The sequence below is a fragment of the Rhamphochromis sp. 'chilingali' genome (assembly GCF_963969265.1).
Source record: "Rhamphochromis sp. 'chilingali' genome assembly, chromosome: 16".
Taxonomy (NCBI): Eukaryota; Metazoa; Chordata; class Actinopteri; order Cichliformes; family Cichlidae; genus Rhamphochromis; species Rhamphochromis sp. 'chilingali'.
In genome coordinates, this window is record NC_137943.1 from 24,596,128 (window position 1) to 24,618,168 (window position 22,041).

The 22,041-nt window shown below is 42.5% G+C and overlaps 1 protein-coding gene across 9 annotated transcripts in view; it reads right to left on the bottom strand.

The window, feature by feature from the left end:
• LOC308412480 (receptor-type tyrosine-protein phosphatase F) overlaps positions 1 to 22,041 on the bottom strand; it is a 168,712-nt gene that overhangs the window by 47,542 nt on the left and 99,129 nt on the right. For all 9 annotated transcript variants that reach the window (XM_080906871.1, XM_080906872.1, XM_080906876.1 and 6 more), the window contains exons 5-12: positions 20,510 to 20,698; positions 15,803 to 15,913; positions 9,043 to 9,312; positions 7,172 to 7,753; positions 6,740 to 6,873; positions 6,243 to 6,387; positions 1,760 to 2,065; positions 782 to 975 (exon numbers count right to left, since the gene is read on the bottom strand). In XM_080906871.1, the coding sequence (XP_080762997.1) occupies positions 782 to 975; positions 1,760 to 2,065; positions 6,243 to 6,387; positions 6,740 to 6,873; positions 7,172 to 7,753; positions 9,043 to 9,312; positions 15,803 to 15,913; positions 20,510 to 20,698 (1,931 nt within the window). The remainder of the gene's footprint in view (positions 1 to 781; positions 976 to 1,759; positions 2,066 to 6,242; positions 6,388 to 6,739; positions 6,874 to 7,171; positions 7,754 to 9,042; positions 9,313 to 15,802; positions 15,914 to 20,509; positions 20,699 to 22,041) is intronic.

Sequence of the window (22,041 nt, forward strand, 5' to 3'; positions counted from 1 at the left end):
AACAGAGCTCAGATAATATATATATATATGTGGGTGGTTTTCTTGTGGCCAGAGAGCACTTTCTTGTTCAAATTAGATGCTTTTGTGGAAGACCACTGAGTGAATGCGTGCTCGTGCAAATGTTACTCCCGGCAAACAATCAGAAGGAGGTTCTTAAGCTGGTCTCTCCTCTCTCAAACACAGAGAGAAAAAAAAGCAGTACGAGTGCAGTTTTAAGATATTCATGAATCTCTGAATCCCTCTTAAGGATTACAATCTCTCATCCATCTCATGGCGTTGCACAGCTTTGGGCCATTCCAAGCAGCTTGCATTAATGCGTAAAGGACGGTGTCAGGAAAATAGCTCTAATTTATAAACATGGTAACAAGGCAGTGCATATGTATTACTGCTAAAACCGCAAAGAGAGGTGCATTGATTCCACTAAGCCACGTCCTGATGTAACACATAAAATATTTAATAGCTATTACTGCAGAATTAAAGTGGATCTTATTAGGACAGCTAATCTAAAGCTGTAGGAGCAGGGTACCAATTTAGAGTCAAATGTCACATGTGGAGATAGATAACAAAAAAGAAAAGAGGGGAGGATGGAAACTCCAGTTGACAAGATAGAAAATTCCATGTGTGTCACCCAGTATGGGGGAAATGAAGTGTGAACTCAGACAATGGAAGAGAATAGGGAGGCAGTGGGGAATGAAAATAATGGTAAATGAGCATAAAACAGATATAGACAGTGAGGAAGAAGAGCAGAAAGACCAGGCAAGAGTAAAACATCATGCAGTACCTGGGCCTCTGGCAAAAAAACATCCATGATGTTAGGCTGGCCTCGCGGTTCTCCGTTTTCGAGCCGGGAGAAGACGACCTGGTAGCCTCGGATTTGGCCGTGCTGCTTCCCCTGCAGGGGTGGCTTCCAGGTGACTCGGATAGCTGTGGAATTTATGGCCTCAACCTCCACTTTCCTCGGGGGTGCTCCCGGCACTGAAAATCAGACAAGGACGAAGGGCAGATTAAAAGAGTAAGACAGAAACACAGACAGATGGAGGGACAGTGGAAAGGATGAGAAGAGAGCAAAGAGAAAGAGACGAGGTCGTGACTTATCTTATTTTACTTCGTTTTGTAATGACAATCCAAAACAAATTCTGGGGTGCTGTGTATAATGAAGTGATACATGTACTGACCATGAATTAATAATTTCTAGTCACTTTAGACCTTCTAAGACTACTGCGTCCCAAAAACATCCCTTGTGGGACAGCATGTGGTCTAGCAATGTCTGTAATGCTCTTAATTCCAGAATGAAATAAGCTGTGTTGCAGCAAACTTCAAACACATTAATTATAGTCGACACTCTCTTAGGAGAAGCCGCCCTCTATCACACTGCAAACAAAACGAGTGAGAAAAAGGGGAAAGAGAGACAGAGTGAAAAAGCGGGAGATTTGGTCCACTTTCATTCCTCAGAACAGTAAAAGAAGACAAGAAGCCAGTGAAACCAGAGTGGTGGAGAACTGAGGCCTGGGAGTGATCAGTCTTAACCTACAAAAGGTGCAAAGGCCATAGACAACAAGCTGGGAAGAGGAGGAAACAAAGAAAAGGTGACCCCTGCTGTCACGACCACCACCTCATTATCTCAAAATTCATCAGCAGGACGAAGGAAATTGTGGTGTAACATCTGAAGAGGGTGAAAGACAATCGTCAAAGGCTGCCGCAAGCAACAGAGAGGAAAACAGTTTGAGAGCACTCTGCTTCAAGGGAAGTATCAACCTACCATCCTCTTTGGTTCTCATCCTCACTGGGGCACTCTCAGGACCTGGGCCCACATCAGTGTGTGCCCTCACCCACACTTGATACTCAGTCCACTTCTCCAGGCCCTCCAGCACATGGCTGGTAGCGTCTGCACCGATCCCAGTGACCTCGTGCTTGTCCGTGTCCTCTCCAGCCAGGGCCTGGTAGCTGACTGTGTAACGCACTATGGCACCATGGCGGCTAGCGGCAGGTGGTGCCACCCAACTCACCTTGAGGCTGGTGGAGCTCAGGCTGACCAGTTGTACGTCCTGAGGAGGGGCGGACGGGGCTGTAGGGGGAGGGGAGCAAAACCACACGAAGGAAGGGCACGGATCAAGCAAACAAAAAATAAAGTACAGCACAAGCAAAAACAATAAGGGAAAATCTATGGAAGCTTTTTGTATAACAGTCAATATCAAAATTTGAAATGTCATATTCAGAATCACAAGATATTTTTTATATTTCAAATTTGTCATTATACTGTATGAATACAGCACAGCTCTATTCATACCGGGGACCTCGTGCGATGAAAATTTACCCTTCGCTGTCTGTTTCCTGTGGCCCATTTACACATGATAAATATTCTGTTTTTAACTTGAATGTACTAAAATCTGAGGTCAGCATGTGTGTTTCTGTTTCATCATCCTTTGAGATTTCCCTGAGCAGGAGCCCTCCATGAATGGGTCTTCACGCTGTGTAGAGATGTAAGCCTTAATGAAAACACTGGCAGGTAATTCGCAGTGGGATTTTTTTTACTTTACATATTCACATGAGATTAAGATCATGTGACACCTCCACAATTACTCCGAACTGCTAGAGGTCCACAGTTTACGGCAGTCCCGTGTAAATATGGGTCATGTAAATAAAATCAGGTTAGAGATGAAGACTGAAATTGCTTTTTTTTTCCCCCCTTTGTGCAGATGTTAATTAAGAAATTCAAATCTTTGTGAACATAGGCACTGAATTTGATATATGGTATAGGTTGTTGCTTTGTCCCATCTCCCTTTTATTCTTATTTCTCCCCTTAACTCCCAGTTGGTCACAGCAGATGGCTGCAACTCTCTAACCTGGTTCTGTCGGAAGTTTTTTCCTCTCACACCGGAGTTTATCCTTCCCACTGTCGCCATGTGCTTTGTTCTGATTTTCTCTCTTACGTCTCTTACACCTTGAGGTACTTTATACTGATGTAGTGATTTGGCACTCTATACAGAAAACTGAACTCAAAATCGTCTATGTTCATGTTAAAGTACTAATGTACACACTTATGTATTTGCCCTGCAATTAAACAAGCTAGTTTAATGTAAGAATGTAAAAAGTATAACAGGATTTGCACACCACACATTTGTATAAATTGTAACCAAACTGCTGTTTTTCCAAAGTAGTAAAGGCTCATTTAGAGTCCCTTTGTGCATGGGAAATATATTTATCAATATATCATTACACGTCTGAATATGAAATTTAAATTTTTTAAATTGTGACTACAAAAAGCTTCCATACTGCACAGGATGCTGCCTCCAGACTGAGAGATTGGATGCAAAAACACATTAGCGGACCGTTGCTGAAGCTGTGTTTGGCACTGCATTTATGCAAGAGGCCATGAGAGTGCAGGGTGAGGTGAACAGAATATAAAGTACACCAAAATTCTACAGGGCAACGTTTTTATAAAACCGTAATTTGTCCCTTACTGCCCTCTGTGTCCCCTCTTGCAGGAAACAGAGGGAGAAACAAACTGCCACAGATTTGTAAGTGGTAAACAAGTGCCTGATAGTGTTGACTGGTGTTTGCACATTCATGCAGAAGCTCTGGGCCTGATTGCGGCACTTGGCTGTAGCTGAGCTACACTACATATTTAGTTATAGATAAAGCTATAATTTTATAATCAATAACTGTTAGAAACATTACAGGCACTGTCCACGTCTGGTTCATACTCACTGCCAAGAAAAGCTGATTTTTTTTATTTCTATCAGATGGGATAAATTCCACTCCTCGCTAGAATCACAGCAGGAACGTACCAGTCCACCTCACCCTGTAATGCCTTATAATGTAATGGGAAAATGGAGTCTGATAACATTCCTCAAATAAATAGTTATTGCATAAAATTTAATTATGAACAACAGCTTCAGCTTAAATACAAAAAACTCTCAGGTCAGGAGGTAAAAATAGAAAACTAATGACATACAAAATGAAGAACAAAAAGGGAAACTGAAAAGAAATGATTGCATTCAGACACTTCATGCAACTAGCTAAATCTAGAATTTCTTTATTCTGCGAAAAACAACCTTCAAATCAAAAGAGAATAAAATGAACCATGAAAATTCAAAGCAAGATGTTTCCGTAAATGCATGCCTGTGAAATGTATTCTTTAATAAGCAGAGAAATGAACAGTGAGCTCAAATATTATTCCAATAAACTAATGCCCGAATATAAAACTCCACCTTTACAAAACAGCACTTGACAAAAGAGGAGTGAGTCTCACCAGGTGGCCCCTGATCCACCAGAGAGTAGACAGAAAACCACGAAAACTTGACAACACCACATGTATTAAAAAATTAAAAAGCTACACACTGAATCAAAACAGTGCTGACGATTCTCAGAAGAGATTGCAGTGGTAAAATTGGACGAGGCAAGGACACCACCACAAGAAAATGCCTCAGAGTGAAAAAAAAAAAAACAGGGAACCAAAGAATGGACTTAAGAAGGAGATGCAATTATTGAAGTGACAGAGCCCAAAACCCCGTCTCTATGACATTATTACGACCCCGTTTCTGTCAAATGTGAGAAAAATAGAGACACATGAAATGTTGAAACTGGTTCCTTGTTACTTTGGCTCTGTATGCCACCACAACAGAAATGGATGACGTCACATCCATTTTTATACAGCGAGCTCTTCCTCCATGAGCTGATTTTTAGTATTATTAATGCATCTTAGTGTTTGATGTGTTGAACCCACTGCAGTGTTCCTACCACCTTTTTTACTAGTAGAGCAATGCACAGCAAAAATATTTAAAAACAAAAACATGAATAGAGCTCAATACTGTTCATTTCTCTGAGTCTTCAAAAAATGATACTAAATATTTAAATGGAGCACTAGAAAATGTCACACTTTCCCACCGCCTGCTTGCCTCAGAACCTTCCCAAAGCTGTTGCTTATTTCATGCACACGATCCTACCAGCGCCTGAAATCCAAATTATTTCCGCCAAATTCTGTGTCTACTGACAGCAGAAGGCACAAGGACCATCAGCACTCATGGTCTCTGCTTACAGTCATGTGCAGCTGACAGAGGTTAGGTTTTCATTTATTTTCTCTGTTCTATGGGAGAAATTTAACTGCATATAGTACATATACTGCAACGTCACAGGGGTCCTGTGACAGGAGTATTACTGTTCATCTGATTTTTAATTTTTTTTTACATTTTTCTTGAAATTTTTGATGATCTGTGTCTGTTTGTATGTATAACGTACAGAAAATCTAAATCTGATTCTTACTTCATTGTCCCACTTTCCCCTCCTGCTGCAGCACTGCTTGACAGGCAGGTTTATGTGGCAGATACGAGTAAACGTTAGTGTTTGACACCTGATAATTGTTCATTTACACCAGTGTTCACATTCACTATTTATGTTAATTTTTTGATCAGCCTTAATCTTGAACCTTTGATCATTTTCCATCGTTAAACGTATCAGCCTTATATCCACTCTGTAAGCTGGCGTCGGTACTGCGCTAAAGAGCTTTTGTGAAGGAACAAACTCGTGATGTAACACCTTTGTAAAACTCTGTGCCTTTTGTTCCAAATCCAGCAGAGTGATAAATCTCCTCTCTAGTCGTCTGTAGCGCATCAGTCAGTTTTAGGAGTCACTTTCTCAGGAGTTAAACTTTTATTCACATAATCGCTACAATTAAAAGTTAAAAGTGACATTTTTTCTGTTCTCAGTTTTATGTGTGAGGCACACACGCACCGTGGGACAAGCACCGTGCCACATCAGCACAAAAATGAAATAAATAAATAAGAAAGAATCAGTCAGCTGGCAGAGAGTGACATTTTGAGTGCTGGCACTGTAAAAGCACATAATGATATGAGACAAAACAACAGCACAGCTCGCAAATGTGGGAACCAGACACATTAAACGTACCTTTGACACAGGGCCTGCCCTCAGATAGATGGACATGAGGGTTAGTGTTGGTGACAGAGGGGAGGTGGTGGAAGCATGAAGCTGACCGGGATAGCTGCACTGTCAGCATTTTATGTGGCGCTGAAATTGACTTGACATTCAAGTTGCCCACGCTCTTTGATTTAAGCGCTATAAAACTCTACTTTTGTCTCACTCGCTCAGTCACTCGCTCACACTGAACAGAACAACCTAAACCTGCAGCAGCCGGCTGAGGGTGGCTCTGAAATCACTGGTTAGTGAATAAAAAGTGGGAAGAAAGAGGACAGGGACAGCTTCAAGACAGACGAATGTGTACTTACTGGACTGGGCAGTGCGGGCCTCGATGGGCTGGGTGTAGACACCCAAACCCATTTCAGAACGGGCGGCCAGGGAGAAATAGTACAAAGTGTCTGGCTTTAAGTTCTCTACAGCATAGGAGCCTGCAGGGTTGAAGGTCACGTGAATCTGGAGGGTGTAACAGCGGAAGGAAAAATGTCAGAAGAACTCATCAGAAGCAAAGACATTCACACAAACCTACTCACGGATTGAGCTGTTTTGCTTTAACAAACTGGAGTTACTCTGCCACTGAAGAGCACAAGTTGCTGTCTCTTATTGATACATGCGTTCATATTTGAGAATACGGTCAAATTTGAGAGCCATGTGATTCAAAAACAATTTGCCCTCAACTGGTCCAGTTGAATGAAAGGACAAAAAAGAAACTCGACATCATCAACGGCAACATTCATATATCTGCAGACTCCCTACAGATATAAGAAAAGACTGACAGATAGATGCACGCATAGATTTTTATTCTAACCTTATTGTCTGAGCCAGCTTCCCAGTACTGCAGCTCATACTTGGTGATGGGGTCCTGTACGGGCCACAGCCACGTCAATACAATGCGCGTGTCCAGCTCGGCTTCAGCCTCAAAGCTGGATGGCTGGGCAGGGACTGGTAAAGAGTAGGTGAGAGGGCGAATGTTAAAGAACAAAAAGAATCAAAGAGAGGATGTTACTAAAGCTCCTGCAAAGATCACCTCCATAACTTTTACTGCGTGGCAGATGAACCTGTGCACAAATCACCTAAAGAGCAGTTTCCCAGACACTCAGTATGCATAATGAACACAAAAGCAAGAAAAACTACAGAGCTTCAACTCATTGTATATGCTTAATCACACCTTTAACCTTGTATGTGCATGAATAGAGATGTTAAAAACACTGAAATCCAGACACAGTGGTTGGTTGCTCACCTCCCTGCTGGGTCTTGACTTGCAGGATGTCAGATGGTGGCCCATCACCAACAGAGGTGAAACCCAGCACTCTGAGGCTATAGGTGATATCGGGAGTCAGTCCTGAGATGGTAGTTAGGCTGCTATCGTCTGTGTTGTGTTTATGCCAGGCGCTGAGTGGCGCTGTCATGTCAGAGCTGTAGTAGACTCTGTAGCCCCTGATTTGCCCATTGGGTTCCTCGGGTGGCTCCCATTGAACTAACATTGTGCTGGCGCTCAACATCCGCGCTTGGACGTGTAGAGGCGGTGAGGAGGGGGCCTGTTCACCTGTGCGTGTCTCCACAAGGTCGCTGGGAGGCCCGTGGCCAATGTTATTAACAGCCATGACACGAAACTCATATTCAGAGTACGGACTAAGCCCGCCGATGCTGTAACGGTTGGTAGCCACACCTTCAACTTCCTGGAAGCCATTGTCGGAGGATTTGGCTCTGTACTGGATCATGTAGTAGGACACAGGTTCTGGGTTTCCAGACTCCCATAAGAGAGTCACACTGGTAGCTGTGGTTTCAGTCACCCTGAGCGAGGTGGGGGGTTTTGGTAAGGCTGAGGAGGGAGAAGCAAAATATTAGCTTTAAAGAACTGAAATGAATTACTTAAAAAAAAAAACAATTCTTGTTACCTTGTGGGGAAAATACATGGTGCAGTGCTACATTAGGTAACTCCTAGAAAATAGCTGTGTTTCGTGGCCTAATTTTTATAACAGTCACCACCAATATTCCCCAAAATAAAGGAAATAGACTGAAGTCATTTAGTCCAGCCTGTCCATCTCTCAAAACACAAGCAAACTGTTCTGTGGTGACAAATGCAAACAAAACAAATGGTCTGCATCATAGCTTCCTTAAAGGAGTTGGCCTGGATTGCCGCGGTCCCTCTAATGACTGTGGCATTTTGTGTATTGACCAGTAGACTGGAAAGTAAATCAATGCAGACAAAAACTGATAAGAAAGGCTGCAACAAGTAAACAACACAGTCACAATGTTGTAAACACAAAGATGGTTGGGGGCGCATTCATGTCGACAGATAGATACCGAAAAAGGACAGGAAAAAAGTCTGCTTCGAACTAAAGGAAAGAAGCAAAAGTGAAAATGGCCGACCTTCGGGTTGAACTGTAGACGGATGAAGTGCTTTGACGGGGGTGAGTGATGGAATGAAAAGACACAAAGTGAAGAGGAAGACAACAGAGTGAAACAGAAAGGTGTTTCAGTTGACACAGCAGAGGTTAGAAACATGAAACAGAGATCCAACGTAATGCACCAGGGAGAGAAACTCGCTTTTAAAACGTACTTAATATTTTTTTTACTGTTTGTACACACTCAAAGTAACAAAGTGTGGAGTCTTTGAATACTTATTTGATCATTTTAGACTCAAGCTTAGCATCCCGGTTATTATAACAGTGTGATACTGTCAATTTCATCTCATTACCCCACCCCACTTCTACACAGGGGATGCTAGATATGCTCCAGTGCCTTTGTAAAAGTCTTCATTAAGTGACCTGAATTGATTAGCATTCCTCCTAGACACACAAATATACACAAATAGAGCAACATAAGGACACTTTGGTGAAAGAAAAGTTGTGCATTGTGCAAAGTTGCGCTGCATTTTTACAAAAAATGACCTGAGAATGCAGAGACAAACATAGATTATTGTATTGGCTTCAGTGCTGCAAAAAACAAGACTAAAAGCCATCAACTTTTATTTCTCAGTATCAACAAAGGGTCCTCGACAAATAAACCTTGGATTGAGCACATTCAGAGGCATGTAGATGTGGCTTATTAAGTGCCATGCAACCTCAGAAATAAACGGGCACTAACTGGTCTGAAAACAGCGCTCACCTTTGACAGTAACCTGAGCAGTGGCTTCAATCATGCCCAGAGAAGAAATGGCCACGCATGTGTAGTTAGTCGATTTGCGAATGTTAGTGACCTCCAGCACATTGCGTCCCAGTGGCATGTCTTCTTCCTTGGTTAACTCCTCGTCAGGCGTGGTCCACTTGACGTAGGGCATCGGTGAGCCCACTGCCACGCACGTCAGGTTGACGCTGCCGCCCGGCATCACTTCCTGATTGGTGGGTGGAATTGAGAATCTGGGTGGGACTCTTCGCACTATAGCAATGGAGAGAAGAAGAAAGCGACAGGAGTCAATAGGTAGGAGATGTAAGGTGAGTATTATTCTTTTTGTTAGTGAGAATGATCGTGCTCTATACAACACCGCAAGGCTAAAAGCTAACTGAGAAAAGCTAACAGAATGCAGGGTGATCGCTTTTGTCCAAATGTGCAGGCGAGCACAATGGGAATAATAGGACTGTCACAAAATGCCTCTGGAAATTCAGAAGAAATCTTTGAGGGGGTGTTTTATCCTCTTGCCTACAAAAGGGAATATAATCAAAATAGCCCAGTTTTTGCTGGAGACTGTGTCTGGCCCTCTTTTGTTAGAGTGTCAAGCAGTGGCGAGAGTTGCATCATTGAGAAACCCTGTGGAGATGCTATTGTTTGAGTTCTCCTCTCGCTGCCTCTCCGGCTCCTTATGCTCAGCCCGTCTTTCTCTCGCTCTCTCTCGCTCCCTCTCTTTGTGCGGTTCTGATATGCAGATAGGCTGACATTAAAAAGGGGTTCCCATGGAGACAAGAAGGGCCCGTTGACGTCGCTAGGGACAAGGCAAACACCAGTGCAGAGGCGCCATGCAATACTGAAAAGCTAGCCTAGAATAAACAGGCAACCAGGATTTACATATGACTTGTTTTCTATTTAAATGAAGATGCGCGAGAATGCATCCCATTTTAAACATTTTAGATCTTTTTTTGGTAACTTTTGGCAACTACAACAAAGTTTTTCACTTCACATGAATGCCTGACAGCGCTACGTGAGCATCCATCAGTGTCAGACCTGTTACATTTATGACATGCAAGAATATCAATATAGTGCGTGCTAAGAGTAAGGAGGGAGAGCTCTGACTTCTTTAACCTTCAATACAGCTTGGCCAAATATTTAGCTCACCGCAACGGATGCATTATTACTGTCCCATTACAGCTGGATGTATGTTTTTAAAGACAACAGCATGAAACTATCCCTGCAGAATTCATACTGCATGTTTCCCCCTAATACACTAAAATATCGCTGTCTCTCTCTGGGAAAAAAAAGCCCTTGACTGTAATTGCTCTTTTGCACTGGTCTACATGAAAATGGATTTTCAAATATGAGTCTCCCTCCACCTCCTCCACCCCCACCCCTTCCTCCCCGATCTAATTTGAACCGGAACGTCGTTACAGCCATGCTTGTTATTCCCCTCATTATGTGGCGAAATGGAAAAACACAAAAGCACCTTTTGAGATTCCAGTCAGGAAAAAGGCTTGTTCTCTGGACTGCACTATAATAAGGGGGACCTGGTTCATATTCATCTGAATTTTCCCATAATAATTGAGGTGCTGTATTTAGACCTTCTGCTGTTTTAATCAACAGAATCGTCTGGGGCTAAACTACTTTGCTCAATACCACAAAAATATTAATATTCCTGGTCTGAGGCACAAATAGAAAAGAAATCACAGATGTGTTTTCCTGATAACACCGGGAAGACTAAAGAGGTCGTTTAAGCTTCAGCACAATTTACAATCAAATATTAGATGACAGTTTAATATTCGTAAAGTTAGCGAAGGATATCGGACAACTTTACAGAGTTAATACATTTTTGGAGGAGGAAGAAATTAGCTTAAAAACTTCCACAAATGAGTACATCTGATATCAGGGGATATTGGGAATATGACTGATAACATGCAGAGACTGGACAGGCAGAGTGTTGCCAGGGTGGGAACTGGATGGGTACGACATTCTCAAGCAAAGCAAGCACGGGAGCTGAGGAAAGATATGGAATAGGATAGCGAGTCTGAGTATGCTGGAGGGAAGAGGATAAAGGAGGAACTTTGCACCATTTTCTCACGTTAATGACCGAAGATCTGATTTCCAGCATCGTTAATTTGCAACACCTTTGAGAAAGAAGTGTCAGCATCCCGTTCATGCTGGTGGCCACCTGTGTCTTCCCACACAACTGCAACGCCCTCGAAGTGCAGCAATTTTTTTTCTTCATATGCTTATGAAAAAGAGAAACCTGAGAGGAGCATGCCTAATGTAAAACCATTAAGCTCAAAGTATCTGTTATTCTTTCATCACTCCATAGACTAAACAGTGCTAAGAGCAGTCTGTCAATGGGGTCTGCGTATATTGAACACTTAATGTTGTGAATAATTCATGGTGTGCGGTTAAGTTTGGAGAGGTGCTGTGGAACAAAATGACTAGAGGGCAGGTAATTGTTATCGATTCCCCCGAAGCCTCTCTCCTGTTGAGAGCGGTTTTGGAGAGATGGGCTCCGGGACTCTATCAAAACCACAAAATAAGCGCAGTCTCCACTCCTGCCTGCCTGCTGGATACCTATAAATTTAACTGCCTTGACAAAGTGCCCAAGGATAGCAGAACCTGTTCAGTCAATCAATATCTGGCACACAATGGCACAGATTCAGCAGGCTCTCTGGGCTTCCTGGCAGCAGCACTGGGCTACCATGATGGCTGATCATCCCCCCTGTCAACACACTGCCAGCTCATTCTTATATATCCTACAGGTCAGCTCTTTGCACATCAGCGTTTTGCAAATATTGCACGAGGAGAGACCATTTCCAAAATATTACCTGGGTTGTGGACAAAGCGAATATAATCATTCATTGATTTTTACGATTTTTTTCAGCCTGTAAACATGGGACCGAAAGTCATAGTTATAGATATATATAGCACGTTAAGCATATAGGGCTTTCGGCAAGAGTAAACATACTGTATTTCTTGCAGTTACACATCATTACCTTTTTCCAAACGTGTTCTGGGGAAATGTCTCATTACGCTAACATGTCTGTCAAATCTGTCAGTCTCTGGGTGGAGGATGCCCATGGTAGTAAAACAGACATAATCCCCTGAGAATGGCTTTGTCAGTTCTGATACCCATGTCCCTCAGTGGGAGAGCAGAGGGGTTTCTGCCTAAATACCTGACAAATCCGGTTGCCACCTGAATACCGGAGTAATCCATCACACACCACTGATGGGCCTACAGAGGCGGATGGAAAGGCTGAGGGTTAAAGCAGCTATAGCTTTTAGTGGAAGCATTGGACAGGGACAATATGGGTGTGGAGGGGAGAGTGAATAGCAACGTAACACAACACAACAGACATTTAATAATGAGTTAAGCTAGCTGCTCAGGACTCCTTTGTACGTTTTGGCAAGACTAATCGAAACAAGGTTTTGGGGAGCGGCAAGGGAAGGCATGCAAGAACTATACACAGATACATGCAAACAACTCGACAACACACATTTGGAGTTCAGGGGATTAGGGGGAGCTATTTTTAAATGAGTTTTTTTTTTGAGTGTATTCACGGAGGGGTTGGGGTTGCCCTCACCTAAAGCCTGCTTCAAACTAAAGGGAAGGGACAAAAGTGAAAATGACCAACCTTCACGCTGATCTGTATGCGGATGAAGTGATTTGATGAAGGTGAGCGATGGAATGAAAAGACACAAAGTGAAGAGGAAGACAACAGAGTGAAACAGACCAGTGTTTCAGTTGACACAGCGGAGGTTAGGCACATGAAACAGAGATCCAACATAAAGCACCAGGGAGAGAAACTCGCTTTTAAAACTCACTAAATGTTTTTTCTACTGTGTAGAGACCTATTTGACTATTTTAGACTCTAGTTTAGCATCCCAGTCATCATAACAGTGTGATATTGTTAAATTTATCTCATTATCCACCCCTCCTTTACATAAGGGATGCTAGATATGCTCCAGTGCCTTCGTAAAAGTCTTCATAAAGTGACCTGAATTAATTAGTTTGCAAGTTTCCCTCCTTGACACACAAAAATACACATACATAGAGCATCATGAAGATACTTTGGTGAAAGAAAAGACCTGCTGCAGCACTTTATCCTCTGTGACATATTGATATGTCACATTTATATATGAAGGAGTGCCAGCAGACAGAAGCTGACATCCCTCCTCCGTTGTGGGATAAGCGCTTGACAAATGAGCGGTCATGCACAATCACAGCACGCTCTCGATTCTGCCCACGTTGATGGAGTCCTCCTTGGGAGGAGGGTCACACAAAAAAAATAAAAATAGGGAGCACACGCAATCGCACACCTCCAACCACGCACGCAGTCCTAATGGATGAGAAGTGAAAGGACATAAATAGATATGCAGACATGAAGGGGAAAAACAATCCAGGAGCAGACCTCATCCACAAAACCACCTTCTCCTTCAGTCTCACAGTCCCCACCCACACACAAATATGAGGGCATCACTCTCTGTTGGCTGTGAAATGTCAAGACAAGGGTGGTGACGGCAGCATGTTGTGTACCTGCAGACAGGAATCGGATTGGGCGGCGACGATGAGTGGAAAAAGCACAAACACATTTGTAGACAAACCCACAACAAGCACATTTAATGCGAGTCTGACAGCAGAGAGTGTGCGCTTGTGGGAGGGTGTTGGAAGGGTGTTGATAGAGAATAATAGCATTCTTCCTCTTACAGCAGTCCTTTTATATTTCACGTCCGAGCAGCACTAACTTTATTGGCATTTCAAGATTACAAATGATCTCGCGACGCACGGCAGATAAAATTTTGAGAAGGAGCTAAATTTGATCAAGTGACAGATTCCTATTTTCTAATTAACTCACTGAAAAGTCAGAGTGAACACATATCTCAGCACTTAATTTCCATTTATTTACTCATACTAGTGAAGGCTGAGAATAACAATTTTATAGCTTTGTAAAGCGTTTGGCTGACAGCAAACCTCAAAACAGCCAAAATCTCCCCTCATCTCTGAGAATTACATAAACTAGAACAACAGGAAAGGAGGAGAGGCAGGTCAAAGTGCACTCGTCTGAAGTCCCATATGTTTTAAACTCAATCTAGCAGCCCAGTGATAGCATAGCCCCAGGTCTCATCTCCTCGCTCTTGCAGCGGTAACAAAGATGGTGAAAACATGGCTTGAGCCTTTGTTCTCTATCCCAGACGAGCACACTTTTAAAAGGTTACGGTTGGTTTGATTTCTATCTCTCCACTGGTGTGGTGAGGCTGGCGGAAAAAGTTGGTGTTAAGGCCAAAGGGTTGACAGCTACCTGGGTGGTGTTACAGAGTAGCTGGGCCTGGGGGTCTTGCTGGCGCCACAGCACACAACTACTGTAATTACCTCTGAGGGGGGGGGGGAAAGGCAGCGTCTGCACCTGTGACAGACAAGTCCTGATTAATAGACAAGACTTACATCCCTTCCTCGCCTTTGCTGTTTGGCTGACTACCTCTCCCTGTCAAGCTTTAAGATCTAAACCTTGTGTTCAGTGTTCAGTCTGTAAATTTGATTCCTCTCTTATCCTTGAGGAGAATTTTACCGATTCCTCTGATCCAGCAGGATGTTTCTGCTGCTGCAAAAACCGTTATCTTGGAAAAATCGGTGCTAAATATTAGTAGAGTATATCTGAGTGACAATGAAATTTGTTTAAAAAGGTCATTTCCACTCCCCAAACTGGTTTGATTATGTTTTTTTTGGTGTGGATTAGATGGAAAACAGTGGACACTTATTCACTTATTTTATCCCAGTGGATAAAAGGGAGACAGTGGAATCACTCATCCGTAAATGAGCCTCTATGATACACTACTGTGTGCTTTTAACAAAATTATGAAATGAGAGCCAAGCGTGTCTTTTTCTTACCATAACACTTTCACTCACTCCCTCCCTCCCTCCTCCACCAGCTTTTCTGTTCCATGTACATCAGACATGGTGGTGATATCTGCAGGGGCTGACCCGCACTACTCTCTCCCCTATACCAGCTTTTTCCAGTATGGGTGCAACACTGCCCTCGCCTTGCATTAGTCTGCTCACAGAGACACCGCAACAAAAACAAACCCTGAAACTCCAGACTCATCCATGCCTTTAAGAGCTCTGGGTTATGCAGGGGGAATAATGGAGCCTTTCGATACAGTCAAAATAAAAAAGAAAGGAGGCCTGGCATCAGTGCCAACAGAGGAAATGGCTTCAATGCAGCTGTTTTCACAGAGGCTGCACCTGGTGGAGTTTGCAGCCAAACAGGAGGTTGAGGTTAGTGCAGCTCATTGGTAAGGAAGGAATGGCATGGCGAGGATAATGCTGAGAGAATTGCTTAAAGGTGATACACAGGCAGAGAGAGTGGGCATAAATGTGGTAAATGAGAATTACACAACAGTTAAAGGTACTGGAAGCGTTTTTGCTCATCTTGGCTGATTGGAAGTCTCCTCCTGCTGAAGGTCAACTGAGCTAAGCTGGAAATTGCTCAATTCATTAATAAGAATTTAACAATCAATAATGAGATGTAATTTGTCCCATTTTGTCAGAGGCAACCAAGGTTGGATGAGAGGAAGGAAGCTGTCAATAAAACACACTCTGCACATTCCCACACAGCAGGGCTTAAATCATATCGTGGCTCGACGAGGCATTTAAGCCGAGGCACTTTAAAGGCTTGCGTGGTTTCTTGAGATAACGGAATGATTTTAATGATTGATTAACTCCACGATTGAGAGAGACATTTGACTTTACCTCGCACGTAGAGATTGGCAGGAGCAGAGTAACGGGTCCCGGCACTGTTCATGGCGACACATTCATATTTCCCCTGGTCCGACTCCTCGCTGTTCTCAATTTGCAGGGCTCCTGCATAGAGGATTAGCAAATTTAGCTGTCTTGACAGTTGTGCAATAGGACACATTACTTGGCATGAAACCACAGCAGATATCTGTACAGTGACTTGCTAGAAACTCTGCAGACGACTAGTTTAAGCCAGTTCATGCTCAGACACGGACACAGATCAGTCAAGAAAATACTTACGGCAACACAAGTACAGAGCAGATCTGGCAAGTTTATGACAAAAGATGCTCTTTCTCTTCGTTGTGTTAAAAACAGGGCTCTGGGTCAATATTCATTTGAATAACATGTCAAAAGCATCACGGTCTAATTAGGTTTTCTGCTTTGGGAAATAACTGACAAACCAAAGAGATTACATGATAAAGGATTATTCTCAGCCAAGTTATGCCAAATGGACTCAACATGTACATGCACAGTCACGCTGCTGTTAGGACATTATATAAACAATGTAACTTTAATTTTAAGTTGAATGTAAATAATGACATATAATATAATAATAATAATGACATAAATAAGCATATTTCTCCAGAAAGAAGGCTTCTTTTCGTCACTCATTGTTGAGTACACATTAAGCAGTGACCTCATTACTGACCATGTCCCACTGAAAGGAGAAGCTTCAGCTGCCAGATGGCTTAGATTAGTATTCATAATCCTGAGTAGCTCTATTTATCAAAGAGAAGACTAACATCTTGTTCCTAACAAAGCATAAAATCCCAGGAGACCGGTCTTACTTAGGTCCTTCTGACACTCCGTGCCGGAGCTCTTATCTGAGAAGTTGAGAAAGAGCAACAGCACACTTACCTGACCCACCTGATTTCAAATACACTACAAACAAAGCTAATTCTCTCACAGGTATACAGTGAGTGATAAAACGTATCACATCTCCAAGCAGCATGGCAGAAGGACGAACGGCGGCCAACCACCATGCAGTTTGAAAGTGACAAAGATACTCAGCATAAGATGACGTCAGGATACATTTTTCACATCATGCAGTATGAGATGAATGTAGCAAACAGGTTCACCACCAACCATGGAGGACTCGACTCCAGACAAGACCCCAAAAGCAAAAGAAAAAAACTGGAGTTGGACAGGGACATGTGACAATATCACCTTAGATCTCGTGACAACACATCCCTCCAAGGTGTTTACTCTGCTTGCTGAGCTCATCGCTGTCTGATTCAGCACTGACATGTACCTGCATACTAATGCAGATGTCACAAATCTGTCAATCTGCCTGTTCTACCATGGGGGAAAACAGTCTGAGTACTACAGAAATGTAGAAGGTTACTGCTATCACAGTTGTCAAACTGCAACACTAAACCCCATTCAATAACTTCCAAGCGCTAGAACACTTGTGGATTTCCTACAAGGTCATGTCACTGTTTTATAGGGTACAAACTAAGGGGCAGCGTGGCTGTCATAACATAACACCAGCTCCTAAATAGTTAAACATCTAATTGAATATGGGTTTTATCAGGACAAACAGACACACAGAGACTCTAAAACGAATTCAGCTTGCCCCACAATATCCACTATTGCTGTTCTTAAAGGGAAAATCGTGCTTTCAGTTGGAAGATTTCCATAAAAAGGCGTTCAAACTTCCACCTTAATAATCTCAAGCAGGTATTTTGCGCCTATGCTAGTGTGTGTGTGTGGGGGGGTGGGGGGGGGGGGGGGGGGTGCATAGGCTGTATGTAAATGCAGCCATTTCACTTCACATTGAGTCTGCACTGAAGCGACAGGTAAATCCTCTTGTGGTGATGGTGGCCTTTAGTTGAAAATGCGACTCCTCACCCTTTTTTTGCTGAAAAGCCATGAGAGAGGCAGAAGCCGAGAGACGTTTGTTTCTCTGAAATAATGTTTGTGTGCGTTTCCTCACGTGTTGTTCATTCTTTACAGTATGGGAAGGTCCTTCAAAAGGCTCATTTACAAGATAACACATTGGACTTCATTTCTATTCTCATGGCATCCGGGTTGGTGATCATTTGTTTGTCAAGGAGCAGACAACAGACAGAACATTTTGGGAAGAGATGAGGGCAGAAGTGGGTGGGCAACAACAGCACTGATGAAGTCGGTGATGTCGGTGGCGTAGGGGAGAAAACAGAGATCTGATGTGGGTGTGAGGGAATGGCGTGGATGTGATATTTTCCAACACACTTTCCATCATTCTTACCTCTAATTGGTGTACCACCTAGGTGGGAGTAATTTCGATGCAAACAAGGTTGAGAGATTAGTTAGTAATCCACTTACAACAGTGGCAGAAAAAAAACATGGCTTCTGACAGGCCACATATAAAAAGATAAAACAACCTGATAAAGAGTAGAAGCCACTTAAAAGTAATGTAATGCTTAATGCTGTGAGGCAAGGGTAAATTTTGGACTGGCCACTGAAAGAAAAAACTGCTGTTTGTCAGAAGGATCCCGTCTCTTAAGCAAATATTTTGAAATGCTCCTACAAAAGCTACAACCACATTTACCCTTGCTTTACAGCAGGATTATAAAATGATGAATTTGAAGGTGATATATTAATTAAGCTTTCAGATTTAAGATGGCTCCCACTCTGCAGACAGCAGTTAGTAAAAAATGGGCAAGAGCGATTAATGAAAGTCATAGACAGTAAACAGAATGGCAGATAGCAAGAAGTATCAAGATCAGAGGTATTAAACTGAAAGAAAGTTAGTATCTCTATAGAGTGAATGAATTGGATGGTGTGAAAGAGAAAGAATAAATGTGGCTGCGCGCTCAATTAAAAAAAAAAAAAAAAAAAAATCGAGCTTGTGTGATGCAATAGAAGTGGGTCTTTCTTTTCTGTTAAAGTGTGAAAGCAAATTAATGCACTTTTTTCCCGCTATTGCAAAATTGGCCTCATTTCAGGTCACAGGCAGTAATGTAAATCCTGATAGAGCAGCAGATGTCAAGAACAGGCTAGCGAATAAAAAAAGGATTGTTAGTCCGAGGGCATTACACATCAGCACATTTTCAGGCACTTTCAATATACGCGAGGAAGAAAACTAATTAAAAAGTTTGCTCTTCCAAGTAGAATTTTTTTTTAAAAAGGTTTGTGCACAATTTAAACGTTGCACTAAAATGTTATCAAACAATTAAGGAGTTTTGTTAGTATCTACTTTGTAGGCATTCGTATTTAATTTGGGTTATTTTGATGCAGCGCGGCCAAGAGCCAGCGTGGGTAAGTGAACATGCACGAGTGCCCCGGCTTCTGCTGTGCAGCTCTAATGCCAGTCTTTTTCTGGAGTAGCTCTCATATTTAATCCCTGGGTCTCAGACCTACAGCCAGGCCTCATGGCTCATAACCTGCTTTTAGACATGCGCTCCCTTTCTATTAATGCAGTGGTTTATGAACATATAGGCTTCTATATGAATGGATGTCCTGTCCTGGTGCAGTGTGTAAGTCTGAGCTGCATGCGGGAGATTACAGCCTGCACTTGAGGGGCAGGGACATCTCTCTCATGTTACTGTGCTAACTAAATCTCCAAAAGTGTAATTATACTTAAGTAGGCTCTATGTTGACTAAGTAACAAGTCTTATGTACGTGTGGAAAATACTGGGGCTCTTTTGTTGTTCTTGTGAGGAGGGACATACTATATGTTTGGATGACAGACAGATACTTTTAGTCGAGAGGTGATTGTACAGGTCACCTAGTTGGACGCAACCTATCTCGGTTCGACTCAGACTGCAATCACTCTCAAACAGGCTGGAGAGGATTTGCAATTAATCACCATCTAATCTATAAATGCAGGCAGATTGCCAACATGCTGCAATCAGTCATAGTCAGTCTGCACTGATGAGTGCAACTCGTCTGTTCCATCAAATAATGAAACTTCAAATTGAGCTAAGTTTTACAGCAAAAAGCATGTCTTACTTTGTGATGTGTGTGCAATAGCTGCCACTAAGAGTGTTTATTTATTATTTATTAAAAAGGTAGAGAGATTGTGAGTTGATTGCACAGTGATTTTGGTCTAAAACTACTGTTTTTCCTGGTTTAATGTAGCCCTAATGAAGGCATCTAGTATGCAGATTGGTGCAAAACCTTTGCCATCTGGCCCAGGCCAGGGAATATGTCTTCAGTGATTAACAGAGCAACTACAGTGAGTGAAGAGCATTCACAAAGTCATATCCTAGAAAATGCACCACTGGTTGGCCGTACTGTGACCCAGCTGCATGTTTAACAAATAATTAAGGAATGTTTAATGTGATGAAAATGATTTTTCTGTATTTTAAAAGGTTACAGGAGCATTCGTCGCTGTCGAGCATCCCAGATTAAGACGAGAACACCATTCCAACTCCTGAGGTACTTTCAAAGTGACTGCTGTGCTGTTGTGAGGAATAAAATTCTGTAAGAACTCAGCCAAGTAATCAAGGTGACAATGACAAGTTCAATAACACTTTCATGTCCTTTGTGATGAAAGTGAATACATGAAATCATATCAGAACAAAGGCTGTTTGGGTTTTTGTTTGTATTTTTCAGAATCTCCTCATGTCTAACATGATTTATGTGTGTTGGTATGCAGAGCTGCCATTGCAACATTATATGTATGCCATAAAGTTCAACTTTAAAGGTAATAAATCAGATCAAATAAAACCGTACCTGAGCGAAGTTGTTTGATGCGCCCGTTACTGCTGCTGATATCCACAGGAAGCATGTCCTTGAACCATGAGATCTCTGGGTCTGGGTTTCCACTGGCAGCACACAACATTGTGGCAGTTCTGGTCTTTTCGACCACCTTTAGCTGGGGGCCCATATCGATGGTGGGAAAGCCATGAGGAACCTGGTTCTCTGAAAATGAGCAAAAAGGCAAATTTTAATTTTAGACTCTAGACAGAGAAAAAAGATGTTGAGAAAAATATTCGGAGAAAATATATTTTCAGCTGTTGCAAGAGGAGTTGAGTGCAACAAAGCTGTTGAGCTGGCAAGGCCAGAGAAGAGGTTGAAATAGAGCAAATAAATTTCAGGTGCTGCAGGCCTCAGAGTAATCAGACCACACGCACACAAAAAAAAACATTGTGCAAGAGCAGGCGATACTACTGGGTAACACTAGATCTGGTACTGATTTGGATTAGGTTGGAAATAAGAATGCTGTTTGCGACTGATTATCATGGCGACTTATTACCCAAAACAAGGAGTCTGAGGTTTAGACAGAAGGAAGATGGCTGCAATCTGCCTCTGGGTACCCATGCATAGATGAGCTGCCTTAGGCTTTGCAAACTAAACAAACCCATTTGAATAATCCAACTCATCATAATGGATGTAAGAGCATGACAACAAGTAAAATATAATCCCTAAACCAAAATTTGGGATCCACAAAAAAAAAAAAAAAAAAAAAGGCTTTTTCCCCAGTGTATAGCGGCAGTCTTGACACATGGGATTCAAATGTCGCAAAGCATACAGTCCCTACCATCCTGCTCCGTTTATGCCTATTAGAGTAGCGAGGGGGTGGGGGATGGAGCCTATCTGCGCTACCATAGGGCGAGAGGCGGTGTACACCCTGGACAGGTCACCAATCAGATGCAGGGCTAACACATAGACAACTTTTCACACTCACATTCACACCTCTCTACCACTGCTAATTAAAAACTTGCAGTATGCATATGTGGCATTCTAGTCATGTGAGTCAATAGCCATTTTTTCCCCTAGCAACCACTTGTTCGCCATCGCAGTCTTTAATAAAAAAATGTGTTCTAGCTCAGATGCTTTCAACCTCATAATAAATCCAAATTTAACCTCAGGACAGCAACAGTCAAGAAGAAACATGATAGCCCTTGAGAGATCTTATTATCAGCTTGCACTTGAACCGGTAATTTAGTTTATCTGTCTCCCCATATGTAAATGTGTCATGGGGCCATAGTGTTGAGTTGAAGTAAGTGCTAATGACTGTAACTTACCTTTGGTTCACCATGAAAAGATTTTAAACTGCAGGCTGTGTAACAATAAGCAAAAAGGCTGCTTTATGGGGGAAAAAAAACATCAATACGAGAAGCTGGGAAATATATTGTCCGGACAGGAACCTCGGCTCATGTGCTCATTCTCTCTGCAATTATCTGTGCACATGGTCATTCCAGCTCACCTCGGGTTAGAGGCAGGTGAACCCTCTGCACAAGGTCGTGCTGACTGAATATTTT